The sequence below is a fragment of the Ochotona curzoniae genome, unplaced genomic scaffold (genome assembly GCF_017591425.1).
Source record: "Ochotona curzoniae isolate NIBS_2020 unplaced genomic scaffold, NIBS_Ocur_1.0 scaffold_274, whole genome shotgun sequence".
NCBI classification, from domain to species: Eukaryota; Metazoa; Chordata; class Mammalia; order Lagomorpha; family Ochotonidae; genus Ochotona; species Ochotona curzoniae.
The window spans coordinates 2,790,005-2,808,918 of NW_024467101.1; the positions used below are offsets into that span (position 1 = coordinate 2,790,005).

The window sequence follows — 18,914 nt, forward strand, 5'->3', positions numbered from 1 at the left end:
TGGATATGATACTCTCCGTCTGCTGATTCACTTCCAAATACCTACAACAGCTGCGACTGGGCTAAATGAAAGCCTGAGCTAAACTCTACTTAGGTCTCCAGTATAGGGGACAGGAATCACTCAATCACCATTACATACTAGCAGGAAGCTGAAATTGCCAGCAGAACTGACACATGAAACCAGACACACTGAGAGGGGATGTAGATGCCCTAACCACATCTTTACCATTACCCCGTCTGCCAATGAATTCAACAAAATTCATGTGACTTGCCCAAGATTCCTAACTAACGTATCCTGGCATTTTTTTTTTCTGATCTTTCTGATGCAAATCCGTACTTAATTGTTATGGTATGTTTCTTCGTGTATTTTATATCGTTTTCCAATCACCAAGCTTCTACATTGCAACTAAATAAAACTGCTATGAAGCATTGAAAGTGGAATACACACACACACACACACTGATGTTTGCCTCAAGTCATGAACAGATCCTTGGCCTCCTGAGACTCTGCCCCGCCAGCAAGCAGAGCAGGAAGATGACCCTGGGGGCTTCCATCCATGAGGTACTGCCTCGTTCCTCTGAGTCGTGGAGGCCTTGTTAGAAAGAACGCCTGAGTGACGAGAGGTGGTTCTTCATTCAAGTGGATCGCTAGAAGCCTGGAAAAGTTAACTGTGCCCATTTCACAATCAACTTCTTTATAGGGTGTCTGTGAGTAAGAAACGTGCTCATAGGGGGTCTCTGAAACCTCCCAGGCAGCCATGTCAAAGCATGAAATCCACATGATTGGCTTCATTCATATTCATTTTCTCTGAAAGTTCAAGATGAAGTCATTAGCAGGGTGGCTTCTTTAAAAAAAATATATCTATATTGGAAAGTCAAATTTCTATAGAGAAGGAGAGACAGAAGGAAAGACCATCTGCTGGTTCACTCTCAAAATGGTTGCAATGCTTGAGCTGAGCTGAGCTGAAGCCAGGAGCCAGGAACATCTTCCAGATCTCCTATGTGGGTACAGGGTCCCAAGACCTTGCGGAGGCTGTGCTCAACTGCTTTCCCAGGCCGCAAGCAGGGAGCTGGATGGGAATCAGGGCTGCAGGGATTAAAATAAGCAACCATAGAGGATTCCGGCAGGTGCGAGGTGAGGACTTTAGCTGCTAGGCCACTGCGCTGGATCCCCCAACTATCTTTAATTTCCTAAAACATTAATATGTATAGTTAAAGACGATCAATGTATGTAATCTGTTAGATGTGATCATTCACTGAATAATAATGACCGCAATCAAATTAATTGACACATCCCTCACCATCTGTGGTGTATCAGAACTTGCTCATGTTCAAATGACAAGCTTGAAACCTTTGGTCAACATCCCGTTTTCCCCACAGTGTAATGCGGGCCGACCACTGTTCTACACTTGGTTTCGATGCACTTGAACTTTTTGGGTTTCACATGATTGTCCTTGTGTATGTGACTTTTTATTTCCACTTAGTGTCATGGCTTCCAGATTCATCCGTACTGTCACAAATGGTGTGATTTCCCTTTTTTTTTTCTTTTTCTTTTTCTCCATGGCCTGAGAAACATGCATCCTTAACATTTCTTTACCCATTCATCTGCTGAGGGGTCCGTAGGTAGTTTCGTTTTTTTTTTTTCCTCTTAAGATTTATTTTATTGGACAATTAGATATGCAGAGAGGAGGGGAGACAGAGAAGGAGATCTTCCATCCGATGATTCACTTCTCAAGCAGCTGCAGTGGCCGGAGCTGCAGCAGTTCAAAGCCAGGACCTAGCAGCCTCTTCCAGGTCTCCCACACGGGTACAGGGTCCCAAGGCTTTGGGCTGTCCTCGACTGCTTTCCCAGGCCACAAGCAGGGAGCTGCATGGGAAGTGGGGCTGCTGAAATCAGAACTGGCACCATATGGGATCCTGGCACTTGTAAGCAAGCACTTTAGCCTCTAGGCTACCGTGCCGAGCCCCCTAGCTAGTTTCTATGTGTAGGTTGCTGTGCTAATGTGCAATGAACATAGGTATACACACGTCTCTTTGAGCTACTGACATTCTTTCCTTCTCATATATCTATATCATCTATATCTATATCTATATCTATCTTCAGAAATGCAATTGTGGGATCACATGACCTGCCTATTTTTGAGTACTTTGAGGAACATCTGTTTTCTATCAACTATGTATCAATTTGCATTTTCACTCTTAGGGCTCAGGAACTTCCTTTTTCTACATTTTTCTCAATATTTACCCTCTCTTTTTCTGTTACTCTAGCCTAACAGACCTGGAATGATATTTTATTGTGTTCTTTGAATTCCCCTAATGTTTAACTGTATCAAGTGGCTTTGTTGTTGTTGTTGTTGTTGTTGTTGTTGTAACTTCTGAACATTGAATGGATTCTTTGGAAGAATGTCTTGATCATTTGATAACTTGTGATGCAATTACTTGTTCATTTATTTATTTATTTTGCTTTTGTGTTGATTTCAGCATAGCTTTTTGGTTTTGCTTGGCTACTAGCCTCTTACGAGAAACGCAGTTTGCAAATGTTTTATTTGGTGTCAGCTTGAGAAACGATTCAGATGGGTAGCATTCTGCTTTGTCCATTTTGTTTACTTGTGTTTAATGTCACATGCAAAATCACCGAAAAGACCAGGATTAGGGATCATTTCCCCTGTTCACACCTTACATTTGAGTGTTTTATCTGGTGTGAGTTCATGCTTGTGGTGTATAAAATGAGGGGCCAGCTGCATCTTTTGGCCTGCGGATTTCCTCTTTTTCCTTTGAATTTATTGGAGAGACCACTCCGTGCCCAGGAGGATGCTTATCCCCTGCCTCAAGTATTTGTTCCCCATGGGCACTTGGGTTTACACTGGAGCTGCGGAGTCTAAATGGTTGATCTGTTTGTATATCCGTGCTGTAGTGGTGATGCTGTGTCCATTACATCCTTTCAAAGCAGAAGTGCCTTACTTTCTCGTATTACTTTGATATTTTTATTCTCTTTTGCTTCCATATGCATTTTAGGACTCTCTATCTCTACTTGTATATTTGATAAGGATTGCGTTGAATATCAGGATTTGATAATGTATCAACATTATTTTTTCTGATCCTTCAATGTAGGGTATACTTCCACTTACATGTATCTCTCCCATTTCCTTCATTGATATCTTCTGATTTCATTCATTCATTCCTTTCTTCCTCCCTCTCTTCCTCCCTTCCTTCCTTCACTCCTCTCTTCCTTCCTTCCTTTCTTCCTTCTTCCCTCGCTCCCTCCCTTCCTTTCTTCCCTCCTTTCTTCATTCCATTATTTTCATACCTTATGATTTTCCAGTTAAGGATTTTTCCCCTCTTTGGTTAAACTTATTCCCAATCATGTTACAATAGATGATTTTTTCAGAGTTTACTGTATGAAAATGCCAATGCTTGTTTGCATATTCTTCTTTTTTGCAAGGTGGTGAGTATATGTATCTGCTCTAATACCTTTTTGTGTGTGTGTGTGGATTCTTAGTTTCTCTTTATAAAATGATGTCATCTGGAAACACATTTTACCATTTTCCTTTCTGATTTGGGTACCTTTGCTTTGTTTCTTCTGAGTAATTCATTGTGCTAGGACATAAAATACTACATCAAGTAGAAACAGTGAGAGCGTACCCCTTGCCTTGCGTGTGATCTTAGGGGAGAAGAATTCGCCTTTTCCTGACTGGGTATCTTAGCTATGGGGTGGTCATAGGTGATCTTTGCTGTGTTAAGGTGTAATGTTTCTAAACTGAACACATTCAGGGCTCTTGTCACAAAATGGACTTGACATTTAATACATCCTTTTTCTGCAATTATGTACATGAATATACAGTTTTTGTCCATTCTTTAAGTGCCCCAGACTCACATCATTTAATATAGAAAAAAAAAACAGGAAAATTTGAAAGACATGTTTAGAGAGGATTGGGTGTGTTTCTGCCCATTCCATAAATGCTATGGATCCCACTGAAAAGTTGGCACCTATAGTCATTATGGAGCTGGAAACTCACTTTTTTTCCAGGTCAGATGACAGTAATTCACCACTCTCAAACATCAGCTATTCTTCTTGCCTTTGCTAGAGAACCTAGAAGCCTGCATTGTATTTTCAAAACTACCAGCATGCATGACTTATTAAAATGTCAGACAACTGTGAGTGGAGTGGGAAGCTGTTTTGTTTGTGGTCTGAGAAACATAGAGGAAAGGTACTCCACCACTACAACCCTCCCTGTCACGATGTGCCTTAAACTTACTAAAATGCTTACGGTTCCTTTTAGTCACTTTAGTAGAAGCTTTGTTGACAAGTGCAGTAAAAGAACAAAGCAATTCTAAAATTATACAGAGAATAAACCCAGTTTTTTTTTTTTTTTAAAAAAGTGATCCTTTGGCTTCAGACAAAGCAATTTCTATTTCTTTCTGGATTAACTGCACTTATTGCAGTGTCCTGCCATTCTACACAGTTGCTTTAACTATTACCAACTTTGAATTCTTTTACCCTGAAATCTAGGAAATCAAATCACATTTGGAAAATTTATTCACTAAGGTTTTAATATATTAAATGCATGTGACTTCATTTGAAACCCATTGAAAATGTAAAGTTTTAGCTGCATTGGGGAAAAAAAATCACTATTTCAACACCCAAAGAAGACCACTACCAAGAAAATTAGTCACATTTTACACTTACTTTATTTTATATAGAAGATGTATTTATCTAATTCTTAACGGCTGATCTATATTCAGTCCATCTAAGTTGGTATTATTTTATTTAAATAATCTTCACCCTTTACTATAAACAGTGCTACAGTGTTTAAAGTGGAAAAACAGTATGTTGTATATACTACAATTTAGTTAACTATTCCCATAATTTCAATCTCAGTTTTAATTACTTAGCAAAACTCTCATAATTTTAGACTCAGTTTTCTATTATTACAAATGATGGTACGCAGGATATAAATCTTCGTCAAACATGTGATTAATTCCTGAGAATTTCAATTCTCTGAGTGTCAAAAAGGATTAATATTTTAATAATTAATAACATTGAATAATTCATATTTGTAGCGTCTGATGCATTTTCCAAACAGCTTTACACCAATATACAGTAATAGAAATTGAACAGTGCCTGGGCGAGAGGCGCACTGCTTCCTTCCAGCGTAAAACAAAAAGATTTTCAGTTTAATAATAGGTCTTGTTTTCATTCCCTCCCACTCACCAACTCCCAGGACGGCTCTCTTGAGTTTTTCCTCCAAGTGAAAAGCCATCCTCATTTGCAAAAGCCAGTAACCTGGATAAGAGTGTGTTATTTTAGGGCATGGGGAATAAGCTAAAACCCAGAGACAACAAGAGGCAGGGAACCCAAACTGAATAGAACCCAAAGCTGAAATGAAGAGCTGGTGGTCTTAAGAGAGCAAGAAAAAAAGCAAGTCTACATGGATTCTCTCAGTGAAAAAGCCGTGGGGAAATCCCAGCAGGCTCCTCTCCTCTGGAAGCTTTGGTGGGCACCTGCTGGGAAGCCAGAGGAAGTGGGCCCATGGGAGAACTATCTTTGGGCCTGCCCACATGCTTTGTGCATCAGCAAAGCCTACCTTCCATAGCAACAAAGCCTCTCCCTTGGCTGTCCCTCAAATGAAACTCCAGGGAGCACAGATGCTCTGCAGGAAGGCTTCCTTTAGTAGAAACAAAGTGTTTGTTACCCGCACTGAATGTCAGGTATCTTATTTCCCTAACTTCTCCAAATGCACCCTGGCTTTCTTCCCAGTGTTTGCTTCCTCTCCCTCTACCCAAACTCTTCCTCCAGCTCTATCCCTCCTGCACAACCCACAAGGTCAAATAGATCCTTCATGCATCCCTGGTGCAATGCTACTTCCCACATTCTCCCGACACTGGACTCTGACGCACGACTTCCATCTCACTCTTCAGCCAACCCCCTCCTTAGCTGTGTCCTTGGCTATGGGACCAAGCCTGGCTTACATGGATTCATTAATAGACCTCCATGGATGAAATGCATTAAAAAGCGAAGCTAAAGCAACCTATATCCTCCCCCCCCACACCCTTGGTTTGACACATCCCACTGGCACTGAGTTTGAGAGTTGAGATTAAAAAGCTTCCACAAACAGGACAGTCTTTCCTCTAAGTTGACTAGTTACTTCTGAGAGTTCTCAGACATATCAAATTAGAAATCATTATACTCAACTGAAGAAATCAAGAGCTGGCTTTGGCTTTTTTTTTTCCCTCCTACCCATTAGATTAAATCAAGATTGTTTTCCCAGCTCATAGATACCTGATTGCCTTTGTCTGCCGTCTTGTGATTTAACTCAGTCCTGCACTGTTGGCTGTATGTTAGTCACCAGGGTGTTGTGATGTTTGGATGATGATTAAAATCAAAATCAACACCCACAACGAACATTTTAATAAACAACAGCTCAACGCAGTCAAATAACCCTTGGAAGTGGCACACTGGGGGAATTCCAAAAGCAGTCGGTGTAAGCAGAATTTCAAAGCCGAGTGTTCCATATCCCCAAGGTGATCTGAAAAATGGGATTTGGGGTGTAGGAACTTAACAAAAGGGTGTTGCAGAATTGCCCTGTGACTGGGTTTGAGGTGTCCCAAGAGAGATCATTCTGCTCCTCTTCCTTGCTGACCGATGCCATCCTTTAGTCAGCAGACTCACCATATCTTGCGTCAGCACCTCATCATAGCATGCCCTGGCATAGAACTTCAGGTCATTTTTTTTTTCTCCAACACACTTAGAATTTTCCATTATGGTCATTTTATTCTTCACAGCAGGCTTGAGCCCAGATCTGGGCCTTTGCCAAGCCTTTGTGCAGTAAATAAGGATCATAACCAATCCCACGAGAAGAAACTCAGGAAATGGTGGCCAACAGCCTGATACAGAATGAGCTGAGGACCAGAGGGCATTGACCTAACATGCCCGTCCTACGGATTTTATTTATAGCTTCTTTATTTTCGGATTATGATTTTAAATAGAGCAGATGATAACTTTCTGGAGTGTTCCACAAAATAGCTAAGTGGCTAGCATCCACAATAGAAGGAAATCATGGGTGTCCTTGGGTAGGAACGTGTGTGAATTAGCATGCACATACAGAAGAAGTACCTAAAGTTTGAGTGTAAAGAAAATGCCCACAAATGAAGACTACGCATGAGTGGTTCATCAGGGATGGCTCCTGGGTAGACATGTTCTCCACAGCTAGTGCAAGGTTAGCCAGCACGCGAAATCAGGAAAGTGGGTTCCTGTAAGTGAGACAAGGTGGAAGCAGGAACCCAAGCAGGGAACTCAGACATAGCTAGCTGCCTTTTGCTGCCAGGGTCTGACATTTGTCACTATGCATCAGTGACCTGAAGTGAGATGTGCAAAGGATTGTGTTCAGTTGGGAAGTGTGAGTGGGTTTGAAGCGATCACTTCCTTAAGCAGCCCCCTTCTCATTTGCACGATCCTAGTCAGTGTTGGCATTTCCGCCATGTACTGAGACCTCTGTATCCAGTGAGCATTTAACACATTCTAAGCTCGTGTGACTACTCCTAGGATTTGTAACACGTTCGATAAATTGTAATTGTGTAAAATATCACTTGGATATCACCTGCTTGGATTAAAAACAAAACAAAAAACTGCTTTGTTTTCAAAATTCAAGTACTGATATGTAACAGCGGGCTAAAACCGTTGATATTTCTGTAGCATGGGCTCATCTTTCCAATGAAAGAATTTCTGTTTTTGACTAAATGCTCTGCAACTCAGAGAAGGTACATGGGTGTTCCTTTGCTTTCATTAAGTTCAGTTACTTAAAAAAAAAAATTGCAGTCCATTGTTTTGGATAAATGCTTATGTTTTTTTACTTTGACAGCGGTTTAAACCTCTGACGGTTCTCTTGCATCTAACACTCTAAAACTGAATCCCGAACACTGAGGCCTCCAGCTAAACCCCTGAATCCCACGCAATTGCAAGAGATGGTAACAGCCTCCCGCTCTGCGTTACCTAGGACTAAATCATAAGAAAGCTTCAGGCTGCAGGTGGTACTTCGGACAGTCTCCTCGAGGAAATCGACACTCTACTAGAAATCCTTAGGTCAGCCCTTGCAAGAGTGCCCTGCTGACATCCCCTTTCAACACACAGCAGCCGGAGTGGTCAGAACCACCCCCACCCCACCCTCATATCCATAACAGCATTTCGAGTCCATTCTTCCAGAGGGCAGAGGTGGACGTGATGGAGGGGCTAACAGGTACATGGGGTCATGTCGTTCCTGGAACATGTAAGGTTGTAGAAGTATCTTTTGAGGGCCCGGCAGAGTGGCCTAGCGCCTAAAGTCCTCACCTTGAATGCGCCAGGATCCCATATGGGCACCGGTTCTCAACCCCGGCAGCTCCACTTCCCATCCAGCTCCCTGCTTGTGGCCTGGGAAAGCAGTCGAGGACGGTCCAAAGCTTTGGGACCCTGCACCCGTGTGGGATGCCCGGAAGAAGTTCCTGCATCCTGGCTTCAGATCGGCATAGCACTGGCCGTTGCACTCACTTGGGGTGTGAATCATTGGACGGAAGATCTTCCACTCTGTCTCTCCTCCTCTCTGTATATCTGACTTTCCAATAAGTAAATAAATCTTTAAAAAAATAAAGATGTATTTTTTTAAATATATAGTATGGTTGCTTCTGCCCAGAAGGTGCTGTTAGCCAGATACAAAGTGGCATTTCACTCTTCTGTGTTTCCAGTTTTATCCTGAGAATAGAAGGAAGAAAGATTTCTGCTCACACCCTTTGGATGGCTTTGCATTTCATCCAGGGCGAGTTAGACAGTGTTCGATTTTTGGCTTCTTTCTATGTGTTTTGTCAACACACACTTGTTGATCTCCAACTGCTCATCCAAACCGTACTTAAAAGACACCACATAGAGCGTTTTCTCAGATCTTTGGAAAACTCCCTCCTGGGCACTTAGCTTTGAGATTTCCGATGTAGCCAATCTGGTATGGCTCATTGAAAACAAAGCAAAGCAAACTAAGAATGTCTGACAAACACAGACAACCGACAGCTTTCACATCCTCTCTGTCCTCGACTCCATTCCAGCTCACTATGACGTTTCTTTTCACCCAGTCTGCCAGCAGAGCGACGTCTTTGAAATTTGGTCTTAGTGTACCGGACAAGGGCTAATCCATCCAATTGTGTCTGTCGTCTCGTGCCTAGGGAGGAAGTGTCCCATCATGCCACTCCCAGCCATCAGCCACTAGGGGATCGCAGTTAGCCGTGCTGCCAGTGTAGGATCCTTGCTTCAAAAGACCCTTCCATAGAGGAAAGCTTTGAGCTGCAGGCTTCTACTTGGATTTCGATCAGAGATTGGCACACTTCAGCTGGTGGCAGAATGACCCCGATACATGAAGCAGCCTGCAGCTCAACACCTGCGCTGTCTCTGCTTTCTCCTTGCGTCCGTGGTGTGACCCCTGAACCAGTTACGTGGCTGCACAGAATCCCTTCCATCTTTTCATTGCCAAGAGTTTTACCTACTGTAATGCCAAGCACACTTCATTGTGAAGCTGGTGCTCTGTGAATATTCTATTAGCTATTTTCTGGGAAGTGGCGAGTCAGAAGAAAGGTCATCCCTTGATTGGTTGTTATTCCCTAAAAACTCTAGAGACAACGAGCTGATTGTTTGTATCTCATAGGGTTTCGTCTTCAGCTTACGTATCATTATTTTTTTAAGATGTGTTTATTTTCTCTTGGAAAGTCAGATTTACAGAGTGAAGGAGAGACAGAAAATATTTTGTCTGTTGGTTCAGTCCCAAAGTGTCAGCCAGAGCTGAGCTGATCTGAAGCCAGGAGCTAGGAGTTTTTTCTGGGTCTGCCACACAGATGCAGCATCCCAAGGCTCTGGGGCATTCTCAACCCGGGAAAGCAGTCAAGGATGGCCCAAAGTCTCGGGACCTGCACCCACGTGGGAGACCTGTAGGAACATATTCCTGGCTCCTGACTTCAGATCAGCATAGCACCGGCTGTTGCACTCACTTGGGGATTGAATCATCAGACTGAAGATCTTCCTCTCTGTCTCTCCTCCTCTCTGTATATCTGACTTTCCAGTAAATATATATATTTTCCTGGATAAATATATATATATTACTGGAAATATATATAAATGAGACGGGGGGAAATCAAGCTCAACTGTTCCTTCAAAGTATTTTTTTTTTTTGGAAATCTATGGAGTTAAGGTAAATGTGAAACAGTCTTTTGAGCATGCGCTTGTTCAGATCACGCCTTTACATGACTGAAATTTAGCACTATGGTGAGCCGTAGCGTAACTCTTTGGCTACCTGAATCTCTGGTGAGCAAGTCCAGCATGCACTTTTGTCTCTGAGTAGCTCTTTCTACTTTCATTAAATCCTCTCCTACACGATAGCTCCAACAAAGTGTAGGGCAAGGGACTCAGGACAGAAAGTTCTGCAGCAGACTGTGTAATTCCCATGGGCTACTAAGATGTCAGAGGGCTAATGGAGATATTTTGTTAAGCAAGAAGAGGGATCTTTTATGGTCTCTGGTTTAGGGTGATTGATCTTTTGTCATGCAGAAAAGTGACTGAGTAGGGGAAAAAAAAAGAGAGGAGACAAAAAGCCAGGAACAGTGCCAGCATGTACATCTGTCGTTTGTTCCCAGATTAATCCCACCAGTTCCTCGAACATGGGAAGAAGCAATACGGAGCCGAGAGAAGATTTGGTTTTACCAGAAAATTCATACTAAGAATTTGATTCTGCTTGTGTTTGTTTCGGAGCTTCAGAAAGCAAAGCAAATGAAGTATAGTCACAAATATACCATTACGCAAAAGCTTATGCTCTTTTCAAAAAGTAGCAGCGATTACAAGGCACTTAGAAAAAAAAAAAAAGGAAAAAAACAGCCAATTTTATAGTTGGCTTACACCACTGACAGTCATTGGAGAAAACCATGACATTGTGGAAAATGAAGAGGCACCAGACACCAGTCACTGATCCAGGCTAAGGGAGTATGAGAGTGGAGTACACGGGCCAGCAGAAGAGGTCACTCCTGTTGGAGAGAAGAAGGTAGGCCGTTTTTATTGGGGAACATGCTGCCAAGAACCATTACAAACAATAGGCTGGGGGAGCTTCAGAGTTCTCATTTGTTGCCTGTGATCTTGGTGTGGGTGGTCAGGGAACACTGCTGGGATAAGGAATGTTCTTTGGGCAGCTAGGGCCATCTGTTCCTTCCTGGGTGAAGTCCACTCTGCAAGCAGAGGGCAGTGGGAGCCTTTCTTGACCTGCCTGGGCATTGCTGGATCTGCGCCTCCTTTCTACTGTACCTGCACGTGTCTCTTGGCATCAGCTTACTCGTCTCCCGCTCCCTTTGTTGATCGTTTGCAGCAAGCTTCTCAAGGGGAAACACAACCAGGTGATGCAGGGAACAGTCATACATCATCATGACCCACGTGGGTTTGGAGAGATGGGTCATAACTGTGTGAACGTGTGAAGCCTGTGATGGGTATGGTGGTACTAGGTGGTACACCTTAGGAAACCTCAGTGGCAGATTGGGTTTGACCTTGGCAGAGCCACCTGACTACACACACACACACACACACACACACACACACACACACACACACTTCGTGAGAATAATGAGTGTTGCAGTTGGAAAATTCCAGGCTGAAGCTTGTTTAACTCTCCAAACTAGACACGACCAAGCATTTTCTTAAGTTGGTTGGTTAGGAAAAGTTAGGTTTTTGTTAACACTTCCTAACAGGGAAGATACAAGACAGATTTACATGTGGTTATCAATCCCACACCTTCAGGGTCGGAATGAGTGTAGGGATTATTACCTAGTCTCCCATTTTTGATGCATCTTCTTCCATTTTCAATACGATTGCTGAATGTGTGGTATTTGCAGGCAAGAAAAAGAAGGGGCCCCTTATCACTCTTAGTGCAATGGCCCCAGCAGGTAAAGCTCATTCCTTCATGGGGCATAGGAAGGTCTCTCCTTGGGCTTGATTTGCATATATTGAAATGTCCTGTGACCCAGAAACCTGCTGCAGGATAGTATCTCAGCTGGGCTACACCTTCTCCCTCACTTGCCTCCCATCTCTGTCCTTTGTTTTTTTCCCCCAAGACAAGATGTGGGATAAGAACTCTATGTTTTGAAGATAGTGAAGGAAAGACCAGGGAAGCTGCCCAAAGAATTAATAAAGTTAAAAAGTATGCATGGGAAATATTAACAACAGAAAAGGGACTACAACAATGAAGTGAATAGTAAAAAAAAAAAAAAAAGAGAGAGAGAGAGAGAGAGAGAGAGAGAGAGAGATTGTACACAGCTCTGAACACAACAAAGGTAGGGAGGGATCAAAGCCAGGGGGCTGGCTGGGGATCAGTGGAAGGATGGGAAACTATGTGGAGAAAGGGTAATTCTTTGCCGTGCTAGCCTAGCAGGTGCTTTGCTGAAGGCCATCCCAGGGGATAAGAGACAGGGTGGCCAGACTAAGATGAGGGATTTTTTTCCCCTGTATTGACTCAGCAGAACTTTTGCTAAAACTGGAAAAAAAAGTAGGTCAATATCAGATGTAATCTAAAAGAGGATTTGTAGGTGTCTGGCTGTAGATACTATCTGGGGACTCCCAAGGGACAAATGGCTTCTCCATCTTTTCCAGAATCACCAGTCATCATGTTTTGAGAGAAGAATGGACTTGTATAGGCAAGAAAGAGCAGGCACAAAGAGCTTCCATCGTGGATGGGAACAAGAGAAGCAGAAATAGCGACCCCTGGCAGCTTCAGGCAAAGAGCAGATGCCACCTTCCAACCAGGAAGCAGTGGGTGAGTCAGGAAGTGATACCAGGCAGATACCAGGGAATGAGCCCAAGTTTATTTGCCTGCTGTATTGAAAAGCCAGTAAGTGGAGAGTAAGGCATTGGAAGAACTAAAGCAGGTTCATTCAGAAGTTGGCAAACAGGAGGATAGAGGCAAGTGTGCTAAGGAAGCCATTATAGCTCATGCTTTTTGGTGCTTTTACATGCAAGTGGCAGGAAGAAGGAAGGCTGCAAGTTTATACCACTGCAAGGACCTGGGTATGAGCAAGCAATGAACAAGGCTTGGGAACATCTTCCTTGCCATCTGACTATGCAGATAGGATCCAGTCAAGCAGCTCCCAACAATCCTTAATAAAATAAATACTATCTCTATGGCCATCCCTTTATATCGTCAGAGCAGGCAAGTTCCGGATAAGGGCCCATTTGCAGAAACCTCAACAGCAGACAGAATCCTGCTCCTGACTTCCACGTCCATGAGCAAGGTTGAGCAGAAATGCCTTGATCTGGAAGTAAAGGAAGCAAAGGAGGCAGAAAAAATGTGAAGACAGAAATGCTGAGCTATTTACAACGGTTGTCCTCCAAGGTAGAGTGTCTTTTCTTTTTTAGAGATTTGTTTATCAATTCATTTGAAAGAGAGAGAGAGAGCGATCTCTTGCATCCACTGGGCCAGGTAAAAGGAAGGAATCAGAAATTCCATCCAGATCTTCCACATGGGTGCCACATGCACATCACTTGGGCCACTATTTCCTGCTTTTCCAGATCTAATAGCATGGAGCTAAGTTGGAGGTAGAGCAGCTGGAACTGGAATCAGATACCACACAGGATGCTGACAAGGCCCTATGCGCACTAAGATATGGAGCAAAGGAACCATATCGGACCCTGGCTTTCCTTTATCCACTCTTCCATCCATGAAGCAGCATCAATGACTCTGCCTCTGTGATTCGGCCACAGTGTATCATCCCTTGCCATGGGAAGCTGTGGATTTGTTATGACCTTGACATACGTATGGTGACCACAGAAAGTAGAGAATAGCACTCACATTTGGGCAACTGACTTACCGTCTTTGGCCTAGGACACAGTTACGCGATGTTCGAGAAAAGAAGTGTTGAGACCTTCATGAATCGTATCCAGAGACGAATGGAAGGGCTCTGCAGCAAGGGGCTCTCTCTTGTGGGTGTGAGGGATGAACATTGGAGAAATTGAGGAAAGAAGCACATAACAAGGAAATCTGTAGAATGTGGGCCAAGTCTATGTTGACATAATTTTGAACTTGACTGTCTCCCCAGGTGCTTTTTCTAAATGACAGGGATATTCCATCCAATTGCCATTTGAGAAGAGCTCAGAAGCCACAGGTGGCATAGTTAAAAACAGTCACCTGTCGACTTTTACACAAAGCTGGTATTTTTTCGTCCCCCCCCCCATGGATGGATGGGGTAGGTATTAATGATCTTAACCACCAGGCAACTCATCTGTGGCAAGGAGCACAGCCAGGAATGGAAGGACAAGCTGAACCAACACGCAGCCACCGTGGCACGGGAACTAAGCTGGGAACACATATTCTCCTGGTATGCTGAGTCTGACTTGGAGTGCAAGCAACTTCTCATCCACTCACTCCCCTTCTGCACTGTTCACACTTTTCCTCTTCAGACTTTGGACATAGCTGTACTTCTATCATCATCATACTTGACGATGAACTCTGAAACTAAAAAACAATAACGGTGGGCCTGGTGTCGTAGCTTAGTGGCTGAAGTCCTCACCTTGCATATGCCGGGATCCCCTAGCAGCACCAGTTCTAATCCCAGCTGCTCCACTTCCCATCCAGTTTCTGCTTGTGGCCTGGAAAGGCAGTGGAGGATGACCCAGAGTCTTGGGACCCTGCACCTGCGTGGGAGAGACGGAAGCAACTCTTGGTTCCTGGCTTCAGATGGGCTTGGCTCTGACCACTGTCACCACTTGGGAAGTGAAGTGGATGGAAGATCTTCCTCTCTGTATCTTCTTCTCTCTTCGAATCTAACCTTCCAATAAAAATAAATAAATCTTAAAAAAAAATAATGGTTTCTGCAGTCCCTTTTTGTAGGATCTTGCTCTTCTTTCAAATGGCATGAGTGCCACAATTGATAAGCTGTGAAATTTCATATCATCTGCTAAACATGTAGGGACTTTTGGGGGGCCTTAGAATTGTAATTCATGGAACACAGAGTCCAGGGGGGGTGATCCTTGTGTCATCAAGGATAGATGAAAAGCATTTATATAAATGTCAAAAAGAAGACGGGTGAGTAGGTTACACAGGTTGTTTGTCAAGAAATTTTGAATGGAGGATGAATTTACTATATGACTTGAACCACATCATTGTTATAGGAAAAAAAGAGCTTGGATGTCAAGTTTTGGCAAATAACCTTTGTGGACTGGTTACACGTGGAAGCGTTGATTGGTGATTAAACATGATGGCACACAGGGCGGAGGAGGGAGGTATCAGAGGTGGGTAATGAAACTTGAAAGTTTCTGAGCCAGGCAACTGAGAGGCTGTCTTCGCTCATCACTGTGAGGAAGACCTATGGCTTTTTTAGTCCCCTGCTTTCTCTAAACTCAATTTCTGCACTCTTGAATTGGAACCTTGTACTGGCTGTGCACAATTCATGACATGGAAATGCTGAGCCTGCTGCCTGGCATGGTGGACGGTGTCAATTGTAAGGGATTGCTTCACAGATAGGCAGACACTTCGTGGCATTATTCTCTGATCGATGAGACTTATGCTGCATTCCATGGCCTTCATTTGGCTTCTGTTGCACTCGTATTTGATACCCCCCAGGTCCAGGCTTTTTATCCACTCTCCGCCCCTTCAGTCAATTGCAAGCGTGGTCCGTGATCCTTTAACAGGTCCTAACGTTGAAGGAAAACTGTGTAGTAAGAATCAGAATTTCCATTCACCTTTTTAGCCTTTCCTCTTCCCACGCCCTTCGGGGCCCAATTACAACTTGCAAATAGAAAGGTGCCTTCATTCCTCCAGGAATGCCACTGCGCTAGTTTCCCCAAGCCCTTGTTTGTCCCTTGACCCTTGCTGAACATGGCCGCTGCAGCCTACTCACATCCTTTTCCCTCGGTCAACCTTCCTTGCCAACCTCTTCTCCCAGTTTAGCCTCATCTTCTTCCAGTTTAGCCTCATCTTGTCTGCTTATTGCTTCTGCCAGGCTCCCGTGGGTGCTGTGCTCTAGCTTTCTTGTAGCACATTTCACCATCTAATAAAGTTGTTCCCCATACATCTTTTTTAATAAAAACCATCCCAAGCACTTAGCACATGGCTGACTTGCCATGCACGAATATGCAACAAGTGAGTCCAATAATTGTTGTTACCACTTAAGGTTCCAAAAAAGTGTTCCTGCTCTGTCCTCCCCCCTTGCGGCCGTCTCAGACTACCTTCTTTGTTGTGATCCTTCTACACAGGAAAAGGAAACCCATGTGTATCTCTGAGCAAGGCTAACCATTTTTTTTTCTCCTGTAAGATCTTACAGCCAAATGTGGAATAACCCTGAAATTAAGGTCACCTCAGGCTGTTGTTTATATCGGTTGTCAGAACACAGAATAAAAAATGGCTTTTCTATGTTTGATTTTTTGTTGTTTTCCAGGGCAATGTCACTTTTTCCTGCTCTGAACCACCCATCATTCCCATCACATTTGTCAACTCCAGCGGCAGTTACCTGCTGCTACCCGGCACCCCGCGGATCGACGGGCTCTCCGTAAGCTTCCAGTTCCGGACCTGGAACAAGGATGGGGTGCTTCTGTCCACGGAGCTGTCGGAGGGCTCGGGGACCCTGCTGCTGAGCCTGGAAGGTGGAGTCCTGAGGCTTCTCATCCAGAAGATGAGTGAACGCATCACAGAAGTCCTCACAGGTACCGCATGCTGATGCCTGCCAAGGTGGCTCCTTGTTCACCCAGGTTAAGAAAGAACGCTCTGACCATTACAGGGACCAGTGCTGAGGCCATGGAATGGTCCAGCATCCGTACATGTACTTCCAGTGTGTAGACTCGGCATTTTTATTGTGTATAAGTAAAGAAGTGGATTTCAAATGAGCTGCATAAACTTTAGGTAGTGCCTTAATTTCCTTACCCTTGAGCATCCTCATTATACATAGGGGGAGAAGAATTCCTAGAGAGGAGGAGTTAGTGTCGGCTGAGCCACTGGCAGGGCACCCTGCCACGTGTACCCTCAGCAGACTGCATCCGTATAGGCTGGAACCCTTGGCCTATCACTCCAAGTGTTTTCCACTCTGTCAATGAGGAAGAGAAGATGGGATTGCAATGTGACTATGACCCACTGGCACGTCTGTATTTTCCTGTTGAGTCACTTTACCATTTTTTTTTTAATGTTCAATTCAATTTCAGGGAAAAATTAATGCATTTCAAGAAACATATTTTAGGAGTCTACAAGGAGTTACCCATATGAGCTGTTGAAATCCCAGCAGTTCCACTTCAGCTCTAGCTCTGTGCTGCTGAGTCTGGGAGAGTGGCAAAAGATGGAGAGCTTATATCCCTGCCTCCCACAGAGGATTCAACTCGGTCCTGCCCTGTCCATGGTGGCCATTTGGGGTATAAACAAGCAATTGAAATCTCTTTCCCCCCACCTTGCTGTAATATCAACTTTCAAGTAAGTCCATATATCTTTAAAGAAACATTTAAAAACATACACATTCAAATATATATTTAATAGGTGTGCTTGAGAGAATTAAATAATACCTTATATGAAATCTGAATACAGCAACACCTTTGAAGAAGATGTGCTCATTTGTTAACTTGTTTATTTAAAGAGAGAATGATGGAGGTCTCACATCTGCTGGTTCACTCCCCAAATGGCCACAGGAATCAGGGATGGGTTAGCTGGAATTCAGAAGCAGGACTCCCATGCAAGTTTCCCACATGGATGACATGGACCCAAGCACCGAGGCCTTTTATCAGCCCACAAATCCTTTGAGAACTCTGAGGAATGAGTGTTCCTTGGATCCCCTTCTACTGTGCACCCTGAGCCAACATCCACCACGGGTGACGTGACTGCATGGTCTACCTTTCATCTAAGTACCTCTCCTTGCCTCCTGAAATGTGAGCTTTGTTAAGAAGCAGATGAAAGGAAATTGACATAATAGTGAAGCATGAAACATGGCCTGATACTGAAAGTCTGTTCAGATCCTAGAAGAACCCCAGATATAAATAAAGGAACCTACACAGCGAGCTAGACCCTTGACTCAGACAAGTTTGAAGGTAGACCTGCTTTAACCTTCCAGTTACGATTCATGCAAATAGAAATGTGTTAGTTACCTGTAGCCATGAAGTATGTGACATGAATATTCGTGATTGGAGACCCTTTGCCCCAGTTTCTGCAGGTAGGAATTGCAGTGGCCACTCGGTTGTGTGATTATAGTTTGGAACCTCTAATGAGACCCTTGAGAAGTTGTCCATGAAGCTTCCTGTGGGGGAGATCTGTCTCTGAGATGATTGAGATGACCATGACCCAAGGGTCGTAACTCACTCTTGTGGCCTATCCAAAAGGCAGCCTGGACAAGGTGACGGAGTGCACCTGACTGCCAAACTGCCACATCTTCAATCCATGCAGTTGGAAGAGAGAACCTTGCTGTCAGTTTCCTCATTCTCTGTGCATGATGCAGTCCAGTCTGTATTCATGGGGCCAGGATTTCTACAGGTGTGAACATTCTCAGATGTGGCTCATCAGCTCATCTGAGAGAGTGCCTAGCAGGCAATGAAGCTCAGCTGCGGATAGATGTTTGCTGCTGTGGTTGAGGCTTCATTGGAGGTGCCCACATCCCCTGCTGGCATGCCTGGGTTTGAGGCTGACTCTGCTTCTACCCCTAGATCCCTCTCTCAACATACCTTGGGAGGCAGCAGGTGAAGTCGAAGGAGTTACACCTCTGGCACCCACTTTGGGACATGGATCATCAGTCTGTCTCTCCATCTCCGTGATTCAAATAAGCAGGACAGTGATGGCCTTTAGAAGAGGTTGGAGGTCTGTAAATCTCAATGGTGTCAAACAGCTATTTAGCAAATTCTTTTCCTTCTATGCTGACTTGAGACCTAGAGGTAGAAGCCACTTCAGTCTAAGTCATAAAATCTAGACAG

At 43.9% G+C, this 18,914-nt stretch overlaps 1 protein-coding gene across 1 annotated transcript in view; it reads left to right on the forward strand.

Moving 5' to 3' along the window:
• The window catches only part of LOC121171848 (contactin-associated protein-like 5), a 462,350-nt gene that overhangs the window by 194,352 nt on the left and 249,084 nt on the right, over positions 1-18,914 (forward strand). The window contains exon 8 of the mRNA XM_041003565.1: positions 16,415-16,679. Coding sequence (XP_040859499.1) covers positions 16,415-16,679 — 265 coding nt within the window. The remainder of the gene's footprint in view (positions 1-16,414; positions 16,680-18,914) is intronic.